The sequence below is a fragment of the Coptis chinensis genome, chromosome 8, assembly GCF_015680905.1.
Source record: "Coptis chinensis isolate HL-2020 chromosome 8, ASM1568090v1, whole genome shotgun sequence".
Taxonomy (NCBI): domain Eukaryota; kingdom Viridiplantae; phylum Streptophyta; class Magnoliopsida; order Ranunculales; family Ranunculaceae; genus Coptis; species Coptis chinensis.
The window spans coordinates 1,506,390-1,528,999 of NC_141463.1; the positions used below are offsets into that span (position 1 = coordinate 1,506,390).

Here is a 22,610-nt window from a genome sequence, read left to right on the forward strand (position 1 = left end):
ATACTACACGCCTATCTAGAATTTCACACACTACACCTGCATCAATAGATAAAGAACCAGAGACACCTCTCTCTGATTTTTATAAAGCACTAAACGATGGCCCTAAGTCATGCATCGTTCTTGCAGACCTAGTGGGGGATTTTCGAATTCCCCCAAATATATTTAACTTGTTAACGGTTTTCCATGGTTTAGACCATGAGAAACCTTATCAACACATGCTTAGGATAGAACAAGTTCTCACTACATTCCATCATCCTAGCGTAAGTTCAGATCAAGTTAAACTTAGGGTGTTTCCATTCACCCTAGCCGACAAGGTGGCGTCTTGGTTAACTGCCCAAACGCCAAACTCTGTGGACTCATGGGCTACTCTTGTTCAATTGTTCATGGAATTGTTTTACCCACCCCTGAAGACAGATGAAATGCTTCAAAAGATTCATTTAATTTCTTTCTCCAGAATCCTCATGAATCATTTTCAGAGGCATGGAATCGTTTCACTGATCTTCTCATTGAATGCCTGCATCATAATCTTGTGAAAGACACGCTTGTTCGTGCCTTCTTCAAGGGGCTTTTACATCATCATAAGGAGGTTTTAGATATCATGACTGGGGGTAGTTTTCTTAGTAAAGGAGCCTTGGAGGTTTATAAATTCTTAGAAGATTAATCTAAGAGGAACAATAATTGGGGAGGTAACGAATCTTCCCGCCCCACTCCTTCTTCTTTTGAGGTTAAAAATGATCCCGAGCTTAAAACTCTTATAGATGCCCTCACTAAAAAGGTAGATGCCCTCTTTGTTCAACAACAACCCACTCCAGTCATGAAGATTAACTCTACTCGTTGTAATGTCTGTTTTAGTCTTGAGCATTCCGACTTCTATTGTCCTCTTGTCTAGGCACAACCACCACCACAACCATCACACTTTAACCAGTTAACTCAACATCAAGGACAAGAAAACTTAGGTGACCAGAATAGAGGTTTAGTGCCCATGACCCAAAACTATCAACATCAAGACATGAACGCTCAACAAGCTTTAATTCCAATCCAACCATCTACAAACAAAGTAGTAGTGACCTTGTTGGAGAAACAAAATCAAATTATGCAACAAAACTCCAACTTGATGAAAGATCAGCATGATCAAAACTCTACTATGATGAAACAAATGATGTAGATGATGCAGACTTTGTGCCAAAAGGTTATTCATTGACATATCTCCTAACCAAAATAATAACCAAACAGGCGTGTTTCCAGGTCAAACAGTGCCTAATCCTAAGTCAACAAACACCGCCTTCGAAATAAAAAGTATTCAGTGTAATGGTAATATAACCCCAGGGGACCTACATTCAATCACTACCCTTCGTTCAGGGAGAGTAGTTGATAACAAAGTAACTATGCCTAAAGACCACCCACAAACAGAAGCTGAAAATAAAACCATATCGAATACTGTCATAGAAATTGATGATCCTACACCTGTAGAGGTTCCAATATGGACACCTAGATGGAAAATGACTAAAGATAAAGCAAAGACTAATAATACTTTGGAACTTTATGCTAAATATAGAGATAAACCACCGTATCCTGAGAGACTAATTGTGTCTAAAAAGGACGAAAATTTTGATGAGATTAGGGAAGTGTTTAAAAATTTGACTATAAACCTACCTTTTCTAGATGCTATAAAAAGTCTACCTGGACACGCTAAGTTTCTAAAAGAGTTGTGCACCAAGAAGAGAAAAACCAACATACCCCACGAAGCCTTCTTAACTGAACAATATCCCTCTTTATCTGTACATAACAGAATTGTTAAGTACAAGGACCCTAGTTGTCCTACTGTACAATGCACCTTAGGTGATACCTTCATAATAACTGCTTTATTAGACCTAAGGGCGAGTGTTAACTTACTCCATTTTTATTTATATAAACAACTAGGTCTAACAAAACTTCAACCAACCAAAATGACATTGCAGTTAGCCGATCATTCTATTAAGTATCCCAAAGGTGTAGTTGAAAACATTCTCGTTAAAGTTCAGGATTTTTACTACCCCGTTGACTTCATTATTCTCGACACAGAAGCTGCTCATGATTCTATTCCCATCATCTTAGGACGTCCTTTTTTGGCAACTGCCAATGCCCAAATCAATTGTCGGGATGGCTCAATGACTTTTTCTTTTGGAAATCTTTCTGTGGAAGTTAACATGTTTAGACAAAAGTAGAGACAACAAGGTTTTCCTGTAGAAGGTGAAGTTAAGTCTATTGAGAGTTTTGTATATCACATTACTGCTTCCGATGATCTCGTCTCCACAATAGTAGATACCCCTCTTATGGAAAAAGACAAAGATCACAAATTTGACTCCTTGAACATAACTGAACTAGCGAAAGAATTTTCCACCCTGCCTTTTGACCCTACAAGAGATGGAGTAAACCTCACAATAGACGAGATAGATGAATTCCTCAAAGATGGAGATGAATACCATAATTATATGGATGCGAACAACCTAGATGAGGAATTCGACGAGTTTCTAAGAGCCTGTGATGATCCACCCTCTCAAGAACTACCTAAAGAGCCACCTGATACCTTCATTTTCAGATGTGTGATAATACCAACCCATGCCACCAATAAGTTTTATGCTAAAACCACGCACTCATTTTTTCCATTCCTTCAATCTAAAACTTATCCATACCCTACATATCTTCCACAACCATTCATTTTTTCACGATCATTCAAATTGACACCCTTTCATTCAAAAAAGAAGAGAGTACACGCTCGATTAGGTTCTAGGTCCATCAGATCTCGCTCTCATTCCACTAAGTTGCGTCATAGAAAGTCTTGGTGCTTGATTCTATTTGGTGGTGCATTCCGTGTTAACTATTTATGGAAAGATCCACAATTATTTAGATTATTGATATATGGGAAACTGCATGTTAATACATATATATCACATTAAGTCTAGGGAATCTGACTTTAAAAGACCCAAGTTTTTGTACAATACCACCTTTCAGAAGTATAGGCCAAACAAAAATTTTCAAACTTAAAAAGAGTTTTCCAATTTTGTTTGGGGGTGGTGTATTTTGGTATTTCGTTTCAAAACATTTTGCCACCCTTTGTCTGTTATGTTTACTCCAATTTAGTTAGTATGTAACAGTTTAATTGTGCTTCATGTTATCATATCATCTTTACAATATTTCTGTTACAGGTACTGCTAATTTTTGTCACGTTTCTATGGTAAATTCTTTCCTTATCTCTTTATACTTTGATGATAAAGCGTTCGATTGTTTGGGGGTGGGATAGAAACATTTGAAAAAAAAATTAGTCACTTTTAGGATGTAAATTACGCACTTTTCTTTATAAAAATTTAAAAATTAAAATATTGTTTATACTAGGCACTTAGGGATAATAGTATTGTTCCCTTCTCCATGATGATATTAGTCTAGAAATCTCACGTAGTACTTGAATTAGGATTTAATTTTTGAAACATAGATTAATACATAGGTAATAGTCATTACATCTTTTCACGAACATCTTGCATGAGCATCTTTGATTGTACTTGACAATATTTTTCTGAGACTTAGGTTAGAGTACTTAATACATATCCTGTGAGCATCTAGCCTAAAAGCCTCATAAGAGTGAAATATCTGAGTGATGACACAAGGGAGAAGTCAAATCTGAGTAGAGAAATCACACATCCACTTGCTTGAACACCACACCATATCCTAAGCGAGAATTTAGGCCCTCTTTGGATCGATATACCCAGAAATTCACACCTATATGAAATTTATTATCCGCTAGTCGCCCCACTGAGCCTTTCATTAGCCTTTTCACAAACCAAAAATCCTTTACCCAATAAAACAAAATAAAAAAAATAAAAAATAAAATAATCAGCCTACCTATCTGGATAAGTATGAGAAATAGGATGAGTGAATAAAAGAGAAGAGAAAAATCTGTGTAAACAAAAATGAGTTAGTTGCTTCAGAAAAGAAAAAGAAAAGAAGTTTCCATCCAAAGAAAAGAAAAAGAAAAATAGAAATAAAATAAAAACTCTGAAAGAATAAAAGGAGTCAAAAAGCCAAAATAAAAAGGCTAAGGATGGAAACAAAGTGTAGAAGCAAAATAAGAACGAGGTTTTCTCTAGTTACATCATATGAAGACCTTATTTTCTCATACTTGTCTTTTCGAATATCCATTCCCTTCCTTCTTTAACCAACACATATGCCCCATATCACCTAATAAAGACCTCTAGCTCAATTAGGAATATGTTGGTGTGATCGTAAGTGGTAGATGTGTTTGATCGACCTCGGCTTCCTTGGATTGTCATTGAGATTGTGAGGAAACGTGTGCCTACTGCACACTGGAGTTAGCAAACTTGAGTGGAAAAATCAGAGTGTTATGTGTTTTGACACATTCCTTGTGAGAACCTATTTAGGCACGCTACCCTAAAGTTTCATAAACGGACCTGCCAATTCATTTCATATCATAGTTCATTGTATAGTTGTTTATCTTAAGATGATTTGATTATTATGCATGTATTAGTTTAAGTTTTAGAATGATCATCCTTGTTTAAATACTAGTGAGACGTACAGATTTTGAGATAAAATTAGGAAACAATTATTTTTATTTCTTAGTCATTGTAGTATAAATGAAGTTTGTGAGTACCTTATCTAGAAAACTCTCACGAGGCTAAAATTCGTCCACTCGGGAATTTCCTAGTGGTTTAAGGCCTTATTGCGATATGGGTCAAATGACTCAAATAAACGAGATTAGTTAGAACTCCATTTTTGGTCACTTATTCTAATTTCTCATATTTGCTTGAGGACAAGCAAAATGCTATTTGGGGGTGGTTTGATAAGAGCCCAAAAACTGTAGTTTTAACCCCTTAATAATATTGCTTTTAGACCAATTATGTGATTAATTAATAAGTAAGAGTTAGTACTGTTATCGTGCTTTTGTGTATTTCAGGCATTGGAGTCAATTATGTACCGAAATGCGTCCCTTTTGTGAGATAAAGGAGCCAAGGTTGGTTGCTAAGAATTTCTATGATTAAAGGCCAAGATTCAAGGAGAAAAAGCATTTTTAAAGCCCTGTCAAAGCTAAAAAGTCAAAGTCAACACGGGCAGAAATAGTGCATAAAAGTCAGTAGAACTTTCGAAAGTATCTTTGGACTCAGACCTCAGAATTGGGCCTACCTTATGTCCAAATGACCGTCTCGGAACGAGATTTCTAATGGTCCAAGCCTTGACCAAATCAGAGGATCAGAAGTGGATGAAAAGGCTATTGAAGTCAAATCCGGTTGAAAACCCCGTTGTGGACTAAAGTAATGAGATTTTGGGCTCGATTTTCTGGCCCAAAACATGGCTCCTCAGCCCATGCACGAATTTGTAGATCTTGTCTCCTCCATATAAAAGACAAAGACTTAGCTTTTAAGAATCTAGTTTTTTTTCCTTTGAATGATCCAATAACTTAGTTTTAGATATAGTTTTTGACCTGAAATTAATTAGTTTTAGAACAAAACAGATTATTATTTAGAATCAGAGTTAGTTTTATAATAAATTATTAGTTTTTCATTTCAATTTAGTTTATTGATTTAATTTTTATTTATATTTAGTTGTCTTAAATTCATAATTAGTTGTTTTAATTTGATAATTAGTTATTTATAATCTTAGTTTTAAATTCAGTTTTAATTCATTTTAAATCATTATTATTATTGTTCAAATAGATTAATAGAGTTTAGTATTTAATTCAATAATTACTTCTTCTTTATATTATGTCTTTCTTTCATTATTTTAGTTTAATTAATCCAATGATATTATGCTAATCCCCCCATTAGAGGGAGTGATAATGAAACCTAATGAGGAATAGATTGCTTAGTATAATTATTTCATTGTGTATGTATTTCAATGAGTTTAGTTTATTGTATGACTTCCAAAATAAGCATATGATAAATTAAACTAGGGATTGTTGTAATTAAGTCGAGAGACTTGTTTGTAATAATCCTACATGCTAGTAATAATGACTATAGAGATGTAGGTTGTTGCTAGGGATGATAAAGGTTGAGGCTTTAAGTTGAATCATTGCATGAAAACCTAAATATGATATCTTTTCAATGAATAACTCGATTCTTGCATGAAACTAGTTATTAGGTAGATTGATTACTCTTCTTTATAACTTTCTCTTCCATCAAAACCCTATTTTTATTAGTTTAGTTAATTTATATTTATTTGAATCCATAGTATAATCGTAGAATAGAAACCCAACATAACATTACTCTCACCATTGTTTATTTGTGTTTGATTAATTGGATTCTATTATGTCTTGGTAGTTTTGGAATGGAATGATTCCGTACTCTATATATTGCATAAATCTATATGTGAGAGTAGGAAATAAATAATTGATACCGTAAGAATAAAGCTAGAGTAATCTAGTAATAATTTTTACGGCTATCAGTCACTTATTCTAATTTCTCATATTTGCTTGAGGACAAGTAAAATGCTGTTTGGGGGTGGTTTGATAAGAGCCCAAAATTGTAGTTTTAACCCCTTAACAATATTACTTTTAGACCAATTATGTGATTAATAAGTAAGAGTTAGTACTGTTATTGTGCTTTTGTGTATTTTAGGCATTGGAGTCGAATATGTGAAGAAATGTGTCTCTTTTACGAGATAAAAGAGCAAAGGTTGGTTGCTAAGAAGTTTTTTATGATTAAATGCCAAGATTCAAGGAGAAAAAGCCTTTTAAAGCCCCCTCACAAAACCGAAAAGTCAAAAAGCCAACGGCGCGTAAATAGCACATAAAAGTCGTGAGAACTTCAAGATCAGATCTTTGGATTCCGACCTCGGAATTGGGCCTACCATATATCAAAACGACCGGCTCGGAATGAGATTTCTAATGGTTTAAGCCTTGACCCAATCAGAGTAGCAAAAGTGGATGAAAAGGATATTGAAATAATTTCACGTAGAGAAACTCTTTTTGGACATATGTAATTAGGTTTTGGGCTTGATTTCATGGCCCAAAACATGGATCCAAGCCCATGCACGAAATTGTAACCTAACCCTCTCCTATATAAAGAGGGTTAAGGCTAAAACAAAACTTGGCTACTCCCACTTTAGTTTAAGATAGTTTAGGGTTCTCTCTCTCTCTCCCTTTTTAGTTTAGTTTGTAGCCTCCATTAGATTAATAAAAGTCAAGTTATTATTATTCTTTATGTCTTCTATTTATTATTATATTAATGATAGTCTAATGACTTCTAGCTAAACCTCCATTAGAGGGGTTTAATGAAGCTTGATGAAGACTTAATATTTTAGTTAGATAGAATTATTGCTTGTTTAAGAGTTTCACTCTAGTAGGTTAGTTGATTCGCCATGAGAATGGGTTGAACTTCCTCACATGCTAATTATTAGTTGGCATAGATTGCCATGAATAATTAGGGATCAAATACTTAATCTTTATTGGTTATGATTGCAATAATCTACACTAGCATATTAGGAATTTATCTAAGTGAAATCAAACCCCCTTAATCTCTTCTCCATATTCACACCTTAGTATTTAATTAATATAGTATAATTTAAATCATCATATAATTAGTTTCATATTATAAATTCACCTCTATAAATATTGCTCTCACCATTGTCTCCTTGTGTTTGATTAATTGGATTATATTATATCTTGGTAGTTTGGGAGTGGAATGATTCCGTACTCTATATATTGCATAAATCTATATGTGAGAGTAGGAAATAAATAATTGATACCATAAGAATAATGTTAAAGTAATCTAGTTATAGTTTTACGGGTTATCAGCTACCATACCAATTCAACCAAAGATTGGCTGAATACAACGTGCGCGGCGAGCAACTAAACATGACATTCGATTAGATTGCCTCATATTAATGTGATTCACTTTGAAAGGAAGTCTACAAGTTTTTAGACGTTACAAAACTCTCTAAAACACCTATATATTGCCTTACAATGCTCACATACCTTACGCTATATATTGACTCTTCTTTTGTTCCACTTCCACTACTGTGTTCACATATAATCTAGGTTCCTTTTCTCTCTTCTAACTGAACGCTTCTTTACTCCCACTATGGCCTACACCACAATACTTCTTCAAAATAGTGTGAACGTACTTGAACCTTTTCCTCTGTCTTCTTCAATTGTATGCTAGTAACTTTATTTCATTGTACTTTTGGTACTGAATATGCATATTCTTTATCTTTTGTCATATATGTACCACTACGAATTGAATGTGACTATTAGTCTGCAGTAACAAGTTCATTATGCTTTATCGCAAAATTTATATTTATCATCATGCAAACCATATATTTATATTTTCCGTTTGTCAAATTTGCAAAAATACCTATATCCTTGGATCCGACCATCATCCCCCCAGTTGTATATAATAATTTTGTTATAATCAAATCACTTTAAACACTTACTTAATAATAATAATAATAATAATAATAAAGTAAAAACTGGCCTTAGTAGTAGAGAATCATCATCATCTCCATAAAACATTTGTGTGCATTAAAATCATGAAAGATTGGTATGGTACTCATCCCCATACTTATCTCTTTTAAGTTACTTATAACTTTTAACCAATATACAATTTGCTTTTATCTTTGCCATTGTATTTCCTGATTTGATTTATCTTAGTATTGGTTAAAAATAATCACCATGGAAAAAAACATTGTTTATCAAAACACAATTTGATCCTGATCAACCATTAGTAGTAAATGTAACCCGGAAATAGGTCTGGATTTTTTTGTTTGTTTCCTCTTTTTTTGCTAAACATGTAGCTTATGTTTTAATTCTACTAGATCTAGGCTATAATTTTCCTACTCTGCTCCACTTCCACTTCATTGTTCTCAATAATTTCGGTACAAAAATTGTCTTGCAAAAAATTGTTAATCCCAATTGTAACCATATATTCAATTCATGTGTCAAATTTCAAGTACAATGTAATATTCCAATTACACTATTAACATTCGCAAGAAAATAGTGTACCCTAGAGGAATTGAAATGCCATTGAAGCCCATGCTTGAATTCCTAATGGCAAAAGTTGCTATGTATGAACCACACACCTTTATATAACAACACGTTTGAAAATGGAGTTTAGAAAGCTACTATCTTGATAAGCGATGAAGAATTGGGTGTAACCGCTATTGAAGGCAAGACTGGAACAAGAGTATTTAGAGGTTGTCCATCACCAATCATTGTGGTGCACTCTGCAGAACACATAGCTATCAATTTCATTCATCATATTAATGCCTTTGAAGTGATTGATTTCAACTGCACCGAGCTGAAGGAAAAGCGGGAATTGGTCAAAATCCAAAAGGAAATAATTGATATACTAGAAAAAAAATATTCAACTCCACGAACAACAAATGAAGGCAATAATTAATAATGTTTTTTCTTCAAAAAAGAAAAGGTATTATCTACTCGAATTTCATTTGATTTGTAATAACAAAAATTTTACTTTTAGGATTGCAAGGCTTTTGATGAAGGTGGAAATGAATACACAAAAAAAAGTTGCAATCATATGGGAAAGACAACAGATGAACTAGAGATACATATTCGTAGCTCTAAGAAAGTGGTAATAGTTTGGCCTTTTTAAGATTGCTTATTATTATTTTAAATAAATTACTGCAGCTGATTGACAATTTCATTTTTTAATTTTAACGTCGACGAATATGAGAACCATGCCAGAAAAAAGAGTGAGTCTTTTATAGAGAGGACAATAAAGGAAATCATGGAAAACAATGAACATGAGTTACATATTAGCAGATATAGAAGAGAGGTAAGACTTTTAATTTTGAATTATTATTTTTTCAACCAATTTCTTAATTGATAGCAATTAGCTTATGACTTTTTGCAATCATTTGTATATGATGATATAATACTAGTCCCATTCAAAGAGATGCTACAATAATACTTCATCAAGAAGTTCAAAATTGAAGACCTCGCAATATACCAGTATACTGGATGGAAGATAGGAAATGCACAACAACTGTTACTCTAAACCTTCCGCTAATAGACATGGAACATTTGGAATACAAACCACCGATATACAAATTTGAAGGGACACCATTGACAATCCAAGAAGCATATGAACATTCAGCTGCCAGAGGAGCAATTGACTTCTTGCGTCATGTGTATACGTTTGAAGTAGAAGATTACAACTATGAAGAACTGGTAGAAAAAAAAAAGAGCTTAGAATTGCAAAACAAAACATCAATCTAATGAATCTATGTTTCAAACATGTCCAGGAAGAAGTTATCAGTCTGCAAAAGAAGATTGAGGATTTAAAGTTTGGAATCAAAACATAATTTCTTACGGAAATGTTCAAAGAAATATAGGTTCTATTATTCATAGTAGAATATTACATTTTGTTTAGTCCATTATCATATCTGGACACTTTGTTTTTGCTTTTTGGAATAACTTCTTTCCATTGAGAGCTTTTAGTGAGTAAATTATGGTTGTCAGTTCTTATTCCAGTATGACAACTCAAAGGAAACTTAGATGTCAAATAATTATGGGTTCTATTATTATTCGTACTAGAAGATTAGATTTTTCAACCCATTATATTATCTAAAGTGAAACGTTGTGCATGCTTTTAATTTGAGGCTTATGTTTTTTTCCAATGAGAGCCTTATTAAGGATATCTTGGTAGTCACTTCTTATTCCAGTCTTCACTACTTAGGTGGGTCACTTAAATGAAATTTAATTTTTTGGTCCAATTTATCTCTTATCATTCTTGCACTTATTTGATTAAATATGATTCTAAATTGAGAGACATGCACCTTCAATGATGCGGTATTATGGTTTGTGACTAATTTCTCACGCACTTAGCTAAAAACTTCCTTTGCACATTGGATCACTAGGTGTACATGTCTTTAAAACATAATAAGCAACTCTAATTCATTAGATATAATAAGCACCTCATCACCAACAGTGCCATAGGCACGGGCTATACCTAGTACTTAAATAAAACAGATACCAACACTCGCCACCCACATTAGCCTACACCAATTATTCTATAATAACACCACACTAACATATAAAATGACTAGATTACCCTTAGTGAAATTCTGAGTCATTACAACGCCGATCGGACATCCTCACTGGACGAGAGTTCCACACACATCTCATTATACTGAGGGCTACAACAACATTGTCCATCAACACAATAGTTCATATAAGGCAAGGAAGAAATTTATTATTATATTTTTTGGAAACAATACATTCTCCCACTACAAGGTTACAATAACACAATCACTCATCTCCCCAAGTTACAATTAGCGACTCCGCTCTCACCCTTAATAAAAAGTGTCTGCGGGCTTCACTCGAATCAACAATTTCTACGTTCATCGGCATGTTTCATCAAGTCTACAAAAGCCTACAAGATACTGATGACATCTCTCCCGCCATCCATACCACATCGCCACTTTGTACGAAGAATCCAATAGCATTTGGCGATGAATGTGCCTCAGAAAAGAGAATGCCCCATGTCACAAAAACAACTGTCTCTTCTCCATCTCCGCAGACTACTGGACTCACACAACATGTTAGTAATCAACACCAGATGCTCCCACCACGACTCCCGGTTCGGTAAACTCATCACATCCGCCATTCCTACCCTCAAACTAAGTGCACACGCCATCACCCTTTTACATTTCGACTAGGTCGACTTCACATACATATACTCCCACACATCCATCAACGTAGTCCCATAACCTTGCTTCTCATTCAGCATATAAAAAATCCTTAGATGTCGCCAGCTATTCCCAGGAAACTGCTATGGTGCTTTCTTACAAAAGTTTAGCACATACAAAGTCAACTTCGAAAATGGGATTCGCAACCCAGCTCGAATCTGCCCTGTGCCAACCACCATAGTCTGCATAGGAGGCTTAAACGACGATACTTTCATAAAGAATGTATTCGCCCGTAGATTGACAATTACTCTAAAGCCAAGTTTCTTCACACCCAGTAACTTTTTCAGTAACCCTTCTAACGACTCCACACTCGGCGAACCCCGATCCATAGACAAAACAAAAGCCCCTTCACCCGACTCCTCCCCCACACCCTAACCGCCCTCACTTTCGTTTAACTCCTCCTCTAGTTCATGATTACTACTCCCATTACATTCTTCCTTATTATAAGTCGATTCGCCCATATCCACAATCTTTTTACACAAACGCCCCCTCCCACCGACAGTAACCGCAAACACCACCTCTTCCGAACAAACACTTTCTTCTTCACTAACCACCTCTTCTTCTCCTACATAAGTACCATCATAATTATCACTATCACTATTTATATCACAACTAAAAACCCAGTCATACTTCATTACAACACTTATAGAAATCTCATCCTTACACAAAAAATAGATCTTTTCCTAACCAATACAACAACAAAGACTAGATACAAAACAAAAATCAATGACAAAGATCAAGAATCACACCTTTCTTACAACGAATCCACTCCTCGCAAGCCTTTACAAATGATCAACGAGCAAATACCACGGCGCAGTTCTTCTTACAGCACTCTGAAAGCTCCTACGACTCCAACAAGATGAAAACAAATAACCTCTCCTTCCCATCTCCTTCGAGTTATATACCCCCACCAGAAAACTCCCAGCCCTTAGATGGAAAACCGTCATTTTTCATCAATGACCCACAACTCATGATGTTTCACCTAACCATTTTGAGCGCAAACTTTCAATCTAAAACCCAATATCAACTACTCTCAGCAAAACCATCCAATAGCCTACCATCAATACCATGAAGAGCCCAACCAACGCGATGATCGCCACGTAACCACCTTGAGCTCCACAACCGTCTCTTCTAACGAAACACAATCATAACCGCATCAGTTATTATGCTAGCCGTTCACCACTACTCCATGTAATCGTCCCATCACGTGCATCCAATTTCTGGATTTCTCATCAACACACCCTTTTCAATGACGTGCTAAAGAGAGAGGGCTATGTAAGGGACATCCAACCAAGCATGTGATGTGCATGCAATCCATTCATAACGACTCCACCAACTCGACTTGGCTCCAAGAGCGCCACCACTCGCTAAGATCAGATCGACACCAGTGATTCATCACTCCACTTCATCTCATGACATCATCACCTGCCACTCATCATCATTGCTATCAGTACGTAGCATTAGGCCTCCACCCGCCGTATTACCCAAATCATTACAGCCGCTCACCATCATTACGCCTTATGCTAGCTCAAACGACTTAGCACCTAGAGCTACTACACATGTGCAACTTGTGATCATCTTAACCGCCGATCTGTCCATACCACTACACGTGTCCTACCATATGCACACCCTCAATGCCTATAAAAGCCACCCTCAGAACTACGTTGGCTTGATTCCAGCACACTTGACTTGACTTCAGTCTCATTCACGTAGTGCTGGATATGTAAGCATCTTTTACTCATGAAGAGCAGCCATTACCACCAACCAAAACCATCCCCTTTATTCATCTGAACTAGAGCTAAGTTATAAACACTTGGTATAATGTCCAACTAATCCCTAGGATAAAATTAGACATTTACATATACTAATTCCAATCTGTGAAGAAAAAGAACTTTAGCAGTAAGGAACATTTATTGTACGAATTTTCTGATACACTGAAGCTACAAGCTAGCAGTAAGGAACTGTTTCACAAAAAAACTTAGGAACATAAGCTTTCTAATGTACACTTATAGGAGGACCATGTCCTATCAACTCAAATAGTGCTTTGATTTTATGACCAAATTGCGTAGGCATTTCGAGTTTGTACAAATCCCAATCCATTGATTACCAATTAGTATGATTTATTGAGTTACTTAACTTGGTTGTTGAAGCTCAACCTTCTACGCCCATTGTTTGATGGTTTAGATGCTATAGTTGCCCGCTGTTTGGTGGTTTAGATGATATATTAAGGTACAGTTACATGCATTTGTGAAGCTCTTAAGGCCAACTTGCTTGGTTGTCAACTTAGAATGATCCGTGAGCGTTACTTTGGTTGATTGACAATTGCGTGAATTCTATTCCTCCAAGCTTCAATTGTGCATAGCTAGAAGGTTTTGTTGTGTTAACAAGTTTGTTAATGTAGTGTAATTTTCAATGTTAAAATTACAACAAGAGTTATGGAGCTATGTGTTGTTAGTGATGTTGTTGAGTCGTGGCAGGATTTTCTAATCTAAGAAATAAACTTGAATTAGGCTTTTACCAAGTAATTTTTACACATGAACCTCTGTTTCATATATAGCTCTTTTTATGTTGACGAAAATGGGTTGAAGAAAGGTGATTTTCAGATACAACGAAGACGACCCTCTAGAACTTGGACAAGAAGCCTGCGTACCGCGTACTCTAGAACCTCTATTGAAGAAAATGTAATTATTTGGAAGAAAAAACGACTAAAAAGGGTATCAAACTTTACACGTTTTGACATTATGGGGACCAAACTTTTTTTTCTTGACAGTTTGGGGACCAAACTATTTGATTTTTGCAATGTAGGAACTTCCGTCAAATTTCTCTAACACCGTTTATAATTTGTATTAATTTTCATTTTATAAATTAATACAAATGAAAATTAATTTGTAATGTTGAAAAAAAAATTAATATAAATTAATTTGTAATGTTGAAAAAAATTAATATAAATTTTCTAATTTGCAATGTTGAAAAATAAAATAAAAATTAATACAAATTATAAACGGTGTTAGAGAAATTTAACGGAAGTTCTTACATTGCAAAAAATCAAACAGTTTGGTCCCCAAACTGTCAAGAAAAAAAGTTTGGTCCCCATATTGTCAAAATGTGTAGAATTTGATACCCTTTTTAGTCGTTTTTCGTATTTGGAAATCGGTTTAAAAAAGTCAAATTCTTTTGTCTCTTAGGGGAAGAATGGTCCTGCCCCTACGCTAGCAATTCTCCTCCCGAAAAAATTCAATAAAAGATACGAATCTATCTATCGTACCCTAATTCCTCTATCCTTTCGAGTCTCCGGTTCAGTCAAAATAGAAGCAGGCTCTCTGCAGTTCATCCAGAATGATCAGCGTAACAATTCTAATCCCTTTCCCTCTAAGCTTCTCGTTCTGTACCACAATTAATTTATTATTGTTATCACCAATAATTTTATTATTGCTTTCCTATTGGTTTGCAAAACTCTTCGTACACAAGAAGCACCGACCTGCAACCATCACCACCAGTGTCAGTATCCCTAGTAATAATTATTATGATACTATTTATTTTTGTAGTAGTCCACCCAGTACCAAAGGTTGTACTAATTTAGTTTTACCAGACGACACGTGGGTTGAGGTCATGTGTAGGTTGCCTCCCAAGCATATGGTTAGATTCAAGTTGGTGTCGAAATCTTGGAACATGTTGATTTCGGATGTCTGCATTCCAAAAATCACATCTCCGATCACCGGACTTTTGGTCCCTACTGGTTTTGGAGGTCCAGATTCCGCTTGGCATTTGGCCTGTATAAATCAAGCCGAGAGGATGAATAGTTCGTCATTTATGGAGAGTTGTTTCCGTCTGTTACCATGTATACCTTGTCCTGATCATTTCCTCGACAGTTCCAATGGTTTTTTACTCTTTGTTGACCCCTTATCAGGCATTTTTTATGTGTGCAACCCTTCAACAGAGCAATGTATTGCAGTTCCTAGGTCCCTAGAAAACCACAATCCAGTTTCCGCCAATTTAATTATTGATCATCCTCACTTTAAAATTGTTTACCTTCTGCGCGGACCCTTCAGAATGAACATTTATTCTTCGGAAACTCGTAGGTGGACCAGGCATATACGCCTAGAATTACCATTGGTAGACGACTCTGTTCTTGAAGCACGTTGGACTTCACGGCTTATCTTCTTAGATGGATTTCTTTATGATATATCCCTGTCTGGTCATCTCTTGAAAGTTGTTATTAAAAGACTGAGTGCCAGTGCAATCAAACTTCCAAAAATTGTTCAAGGAAAGAGTGCCCTTGGGTGTATAGGGGTGTCCAAAGGTTCTCTTCACTATGCTTGGAATGATCCGGAAACATATCAAACGATGGTTTGGATGCTCGATAAAAGCGACTGGGTCTTGAAGCATACTTTATCACTCAGAGACTTTGCAGAATATCAAGTCCCTTGTATTTTAGATGATTCGTCGTTGTTAGCTGTCTGCGCTTTTCATCCAACGTCAGATGTTGTTTACCTTGCGCACAAGGTGGGGATCTTTTGTTATCATTTTGGCAGAGAGAAGTTGGAATTTGTTTATAAAGTGAGAAGCGGCACAACTATAAGTAGTACTCAAGTTCTCATAGTTCCTTTCTCACGTAACCTGGCCACTTTGGATGCGTTAAATGGGATTAACAAGAAACCGAGGAGGAAGAAACAACTGGTGAGAATTTTATCTATTGAATCTTTCTTAAAGTCTTTTAACATTTAATCTAATGTTTCAGTAGATTCTCTTAAAATGGTATTTAAATTCTCACTAGTAATTCTATTAATTGTAAACTCTGTTATTTTTGTTATTGTATATTTTCTCTTGCTTTGATGTTTTGCGTGTTTATTGTGATACATATTTTCTTATGTCTGGGTGGCATACATTTCATTCAATGTTATGACAGATGAGAGAACAATCCGTCATCGCCCAAGTCAGCCAAACCCACTAGTGAACTGGGAGTTACCTAAATCTACCAAGCTCACACCGAGATATATGTACCCTCTTGATTCACCCATGTGATCACCCTAAATCACTAAGCACAAACCAACACTAGTTGAAAGAGACTGCAAGAGAGCAAGGAGTATGAATGTAAACACATACTCGTATTACTTCACTCCAAGTTGATTTACAAATGAAAACCCACCTCTATTTTTAGGTAGAAGGAATCTTCTAGATTACAACTAAATGCGGAGGCTACCTATAAAATATCTAGAGTGAATATCTACACACTCTAGATATTTCTCTACCATCTAGATATCTCCTAGAAATATCTATACAAAACATCCTAAGAACATTCTAGATCTAGATACCTTTCTACTTAAATATCTAGAGAATTTTCTAGATATTGGGCCACACAAAGGTTATTAAATAGAACCCTCTAGATTTTGGGCCCATTGGACCTTAAGACTATCCAAATAGCCTTAACTTGGAGAGTGGAGTTGAACTTTACCCAACGTCCCAACCGTGACAATATGCTACATGTTTGCATATAGTTGGACAGGACAAGACATAATTCCATTACTTATAAACTCAATTTATACATAAACTTGAGAGGACGTGTCTCTTATATTTGTTGGGTTTTCCTTGGTGCTGCCTCGGTTGGCGCCAGGGGGCAAGAGTGAGCTATTGTTCTCTTACTAGTTGAATTAGTCCCTTATCAAAAGACTTGAGAATATTTGGATATGCTTAATATTGATATATGGAAGAAAAATGGAAGAAAATAAGATTTTGTTAATGTAATTTAGTAACAAAAAAAATCACCAAGCATAAAGAGGTAAGATAGAAGTAATAGATCTACTGGAGTTGGGAGGCAGAATGCATTTGGCATTGTTCGAATTGCACGCTAGATCAGCTGCATCTGTAGAGGTTGTATACTTGTATGTACTCCGTATGTCCATGAGCGGTCTGTACGCACATTGTATGTTCTTTTACTGTATTTACTGTGTTGTGCCCAGTGTTTTCTACCACCTAGAGTTGGCAGTGACATACCAACAATGGATGAGTATGAAGAGAATAAAGACCAAATCCAATGGATGGAAAGTTTAAAATTTCCAAATCCAATCCAAGCTTGAAAATTACAAAAAGCCCAATTAAAGACCAAGAAGGCAAGAATAATAAGAGAAACTATCGTCGTACCCTTAATTCCCTTTTCCTCCGGTTCATCCAAATCATCGACAATGATCAGCTTAACCATTCTAATTCCTTTTCCAGTAAGCGCGTCTTTCTGTACATCAATTAATTTATTGCTATCACCAGTAATTCTATATTGGTTTTCCTGCTGGTTCGCAAAACTCTTTATCCTACTAACGAAACACCTGTATACAACCATCACGACCAGAAAAGCAAGAGTCAGCAGTACCAAGTGCTAGTAATAATAATTATGAAACTAATATTATTTGTAGTAGTCCACCCCCAGCCAGTGACGTTGAAGTAGTTTTACCAGATGATGCGTGGGCTGAGGTATTATGTAGGTTGCCTCCAAAGCATATGGTTAGATTCAAGTCGGTGTCGAAATCTTGGTACAAGTTGATTACTGATGTCTGCATTCCGAAAATCACATCTCCGATCCTTGGACTTTTCGTCCCTACTGATATGGGATTCTCAGGTGAAATAGGTCCAGATTCTGCTTGGCATTTTGCTTGTGTAAATCAGTATGAGAGGAGGAATAATAGTTCGTCTTTTATGGACTCTTGTTACCGTCTCTTACCTTTTACTCCTTGTGCTGAATATTTCCTTGACACTTCCAACGGATTTTTACTATTCCTCAATCCTTTGTCAGAATTTTTTTATGTGTGCAATCCTTCAACTGAGGCGTTGAACTTCCTTTATCCCCAGATTGCAACAACCCACGTGCAGCCATCTTAATTATTGATCATCCTCACTTTTATGTTGTTTACCTTATGCGTGGTCCCTTCAGAATGTACATCTATTCTTCCACAACTCGTAGGTGGATCCAGCATAGACGCCTCGAATTAGAAGACAACTCTGTTCTTAAAGCGCATTGGACTTCACATGTTGTATTCTTAGATGGATCTATTCACGTCATATCCGTGTCTGGTCATCTTGTGGTAGTTGATATTGATAAAGTGACTACTAGAACAATCAAACTTCCAAAGATTGTTGAAGGAAAGAGTGCCCATGGCTGTATGGGGGTGTCCAAAGGTTTTCTTCACTATGCTTGGAATGACTGGGAGACACTTTAAAGTATGGTGTGGGTGCTCAATCAGTTTGAATGGGTCTTGAAGCATACTTTATCATTGAGAGACTTTGCAAAATATCCATTCCCTTGTATTTTAGATGAAAAGACTTGAGAATATTTGTTTGTTGTTAATATTTCATATATCAGAGGTTGTTTTAAGAAAATGGGAATTTTGTTATCATTTCAGCAACAAGAAAAAAATAAGAAATGGCACAACAATAAGTAATGCTCAAGCTCTAATTCTCCCTTTCTTACGTAACCTGGCCACTTTGGATTTGTCAACTTGGATTAGCAAGAAATTAAGGATGAAACAACGGGTGAGAATCTAACCTACTTTCACTTCTTTAAAGTCTTTAGGAGTTTTTAGTATTACCCCCCTACTAGATGAGCCAATTAGGATTTACCACAACTAGATGGGGAAATTGTATGTTCTTTTACACTGTACGGTCAACCCAGTAGGGGGGTAATACTAGTTAACCCAAGTCTTTAACTTCTATCTTATTGTTCCACTCGAGTTTTTGTTTGTGTTTTGTTATGAGTAAAGACTGTTCCAGTGCTTTGTAATAGAGTAATATGTTCCATGTAAGATATGAAATAATCCATCTAGGCCCCTCAACATTATAAATAGGGATACAACCTCATTTGAAAACATCGAAGGAGTGGAACTGAATTAAGTGTTCATTAGACAAACTCAAAAGTGGTCATTGTTGCTCATCTGTGTCCAAGTTTTTGAGGACTTGTTTTGCATTTATCTTGAGTACATGTTTACATGCCCTCTATATATAATACTCCTGGTTCTGCCTCGGATTTTCATTTAGCTTAGTGTTTTGGTGAGGGGGTTTTCTTTGGACTTGACTGACCTTGAACTAGAGTATGCTGATCAAGATGTTTAACCCCAAGGGCTTGTGCATTGACGACTTTGGTTTACCTATGTAGATGTGGGGGTAGGATTTAAGTGGTGTCAATGATTGCATTTATGCCGTGAGCACTGTTATGATTTTTGTAAATGGAACCCTGTTTTAACAATAACAGTGGAAGTCGCTCTATTAAAATTTCTCGGGTTGGGGTTCCTTGCATGGATGGTAACTTTTCTATGCTGATAAAGTATAACCCTTGGATTCTAACTTGGATCTTGTGTTGTCTCTCTTGAATTTTAATCATGGCTGAAGGGGAAGTCAGATTACAACCTGTTGTAGCCGTAAATGGAACTTAATTATAAAAGAAAGAGGAAATTAGAAAAAGATGGAATCCTTTAGTCAGTATTTAAAAAATTGCATCAGCCCCCAAGGCTCAGTGCCTCGGCGAGCTTCAGGGAGAGGCTTAAGCCTCAATTAAAAATACCTGTAAACTTAGAATAATGAAAAACAATATGCCATATTAATGAAATTTATATAACATAAATAAAATGTAGTGAGGCTGATGGTGGAGGTTGATGATTTCTCGTAGAATAGGTGTTTGGATGCTCAAAACATAACCTAATCGGCGCATTTTCATCCTTAAGAGTTTGTTAGGGGTTTTTAGATGTCAAAACAGTGGGGAAAAAAGTCCAAAAAAGGTTTGGCTGGGGTAAAGCCCGCCTTCCATTGGGGCTAAGCCTCAAAGCGCACGCTTCACAGCATTGTGGCTGTAGCCTCAGTGTACATGTATAAATGTGTCAGGCTTAAGAACGGCACAATTACGCGTAGGGCGGCGTTGGAAGGAAAGCTGTTTTTTTATGGATAGTTTGGAAGGAAAGGAAGAATAGGTGTTTGATAGTAAAGCATTGGAATTGGCCAAAGTCATCAACCAGCAGACCAACGAGGCTTCCCTTTTAATGGGTTTAATCGAGGATTTCTTGAAGGGGAGGCTTCTGAGTTTGTTTTCAGCTGGAGTGATGAAATACACTAATGTTGGAGTTGTTTTTGTATAATTGTATTGATGGTATGGCTCTTTAGCTTATTGGTAAAGAACGTCACTGCTGTTTACTAATCTGAAGTCTGAACTGTATTTTACTTATAAGAAAGGAATTGTCGTAACTTTCGTTTGGTTAAGTATTTCTTTAACTGCATCTTCTAATATGCCTATCGACTCCATGCTTTTGGAGTTGGAATTTTATAATTTTATTGACAACTTATCCAAAATGGGACCGAGGGAGTTCAAGAGTAGATTATCAGTAAAATTTCTTTCCAGTAGTTGGGGTAGACTATAGAATTGTGAAATTACGAGTTGTGTATAAACCAATACATATTTGATGTTTGAACACCATGTACAGTGCTATACTTATTCAAGGTTTTCTGCACCTCATTTGCTGAAAATTCATTTTGTTTTGAGTGGTATCCATGTGGTTAGCTGATGCTAATGCGCTTCTCTATCTTTTTTGTCCGGATTCTTACTTATCGTTTCTTGCAGGGACTAACGTCTTGTAGTAACTTATGCTGATGCCTTGTTAGTGAGTCTGCACCAACTTGAACGCATTGAATTTTTTTTATTGGTGAGGTTAGTAAGTCTGTAGTAACTTAAACAAATTGAACTGGTGGTTAACTTGCATGTTTGTGAAGTTAGCATATTTGGTGTTAATTTATTGTGGGAACATTGTGATGTAACGATAGTTATATTTTTTTTCCCGACGAATTTCGTGTGTATAGTTTGTTTCCGTTGCTTAGATATGTAATATATAGTGTGGATTGCTTCAATTTTTAACTGCAGATTGGTTTCGTGACCTCCTATGTGATGGTAATAAGTTTCGACTTCATTATCGAACCTACGAGTCTTTAATATTCTCATGTTTAAGTCCAGCCAGGTAGTGGCTTGCGTGGCTTCTCGTAAGGGCCAGCCCCTTGCTGATAACTTATCAGTGATAACGAGGACATGTCTGGAAAGATGTCTGGATTGACAATAGAACAACAACAAAATTAATCAATAGCCAAATCATGGCCCACCTTTGGTAAATTATGTAAGTGGCCTAAGAATACTATCCTCATATTTTGCAAATGAACGTTACACCAAGTATCTGTTATTTAATTTATTTCCAATTTTTAGTGTTTTGGTCCTTACATGGCAATAATTGGACTACCAGTAATACAACAACAAAATCAGTCAATAGCTAGCCGAAGGCCCACATTTATTAAGCTATTCATGCTTTCCTTCTCATCTCTCATCGTATAACAGATAGAGAGAGAAGTCTGATCCTCGTGTTAGCAGCTCATTGCTATTTGAATGAACTCAGTGTTTCGTATATGCTTTTATGGCTAGGAATGCGATTGTCAGTCTAATGTATAGGGCTCATGTAAAGTTCTTCCTCGGAAGTAAGCCGCTTCAATAACCTTTGTATCATCTCATAACTGATAAAAGTTATGACAGTGGATGGCATTGTTCTCAACAGATTAGTGGCAAAACCACGGTAAAAACCAGAAACGCCTTCCCTTTGGAAAATCTTCCTAATGAAGTCGCCAACACTATCATGTTGTGGTTAAATACCGATACCAATCGATTCCCTACTACACAGATAACTCGTATTTGAACAATGACAATTCAAGACAACAATTTCAATATTCTCTACAACCAAACTAATATACCAAACTCGCTCAACAACTATTAACAACATATAATAATGTAAAACAGTAAAAGCAAACCACAACACAAAGATATACCGTGGTTTGGCCAATGATGCTTACTTCCACAGAGCTAATCCTTTTATAAAATGGGAAGCACTCTTTGCAATCTCTCACCTTACTAG

At 36.0% G+C, this 22,610-nt stretch overlaps 1 protein-coding gene and 1 pseudogene across 1 annotated transcript; one reads left to right on the forward strand and one right to left on the reverse strand.

Moving 5' to 3' along the window:
• Positions 1-429: 429 nt before the first annotated feature.
• Positions 430-528, reverse strand: LOC147479233 (small nucleolar RNA R71; annotated as a pseudogene).
• A 14,400-nt stretch (positions 529-14,928) lies between these two features.
• LOC147479234 (F-box protein At5g03970-like) lies at positions 14,929-21,634 on the forward strand. Its single transcript, XM_086577078.1, has 2 exons — positions 14,929-16,371; positions 21,284-21,634. Exons 1-2 carry the CDS (start codon positions 15,031-15,033, stop codon positions 21,311-21,313), a joined length of 1,371 nt encoding a protein of 456 aa, XP_086433204.1. The 5' UTR covers positions 14,929-15,030; the 3' UTR covers positions 21,314-21,634.
• Positions 21,635-22,610: the final 976 nt, after the last annotated feature.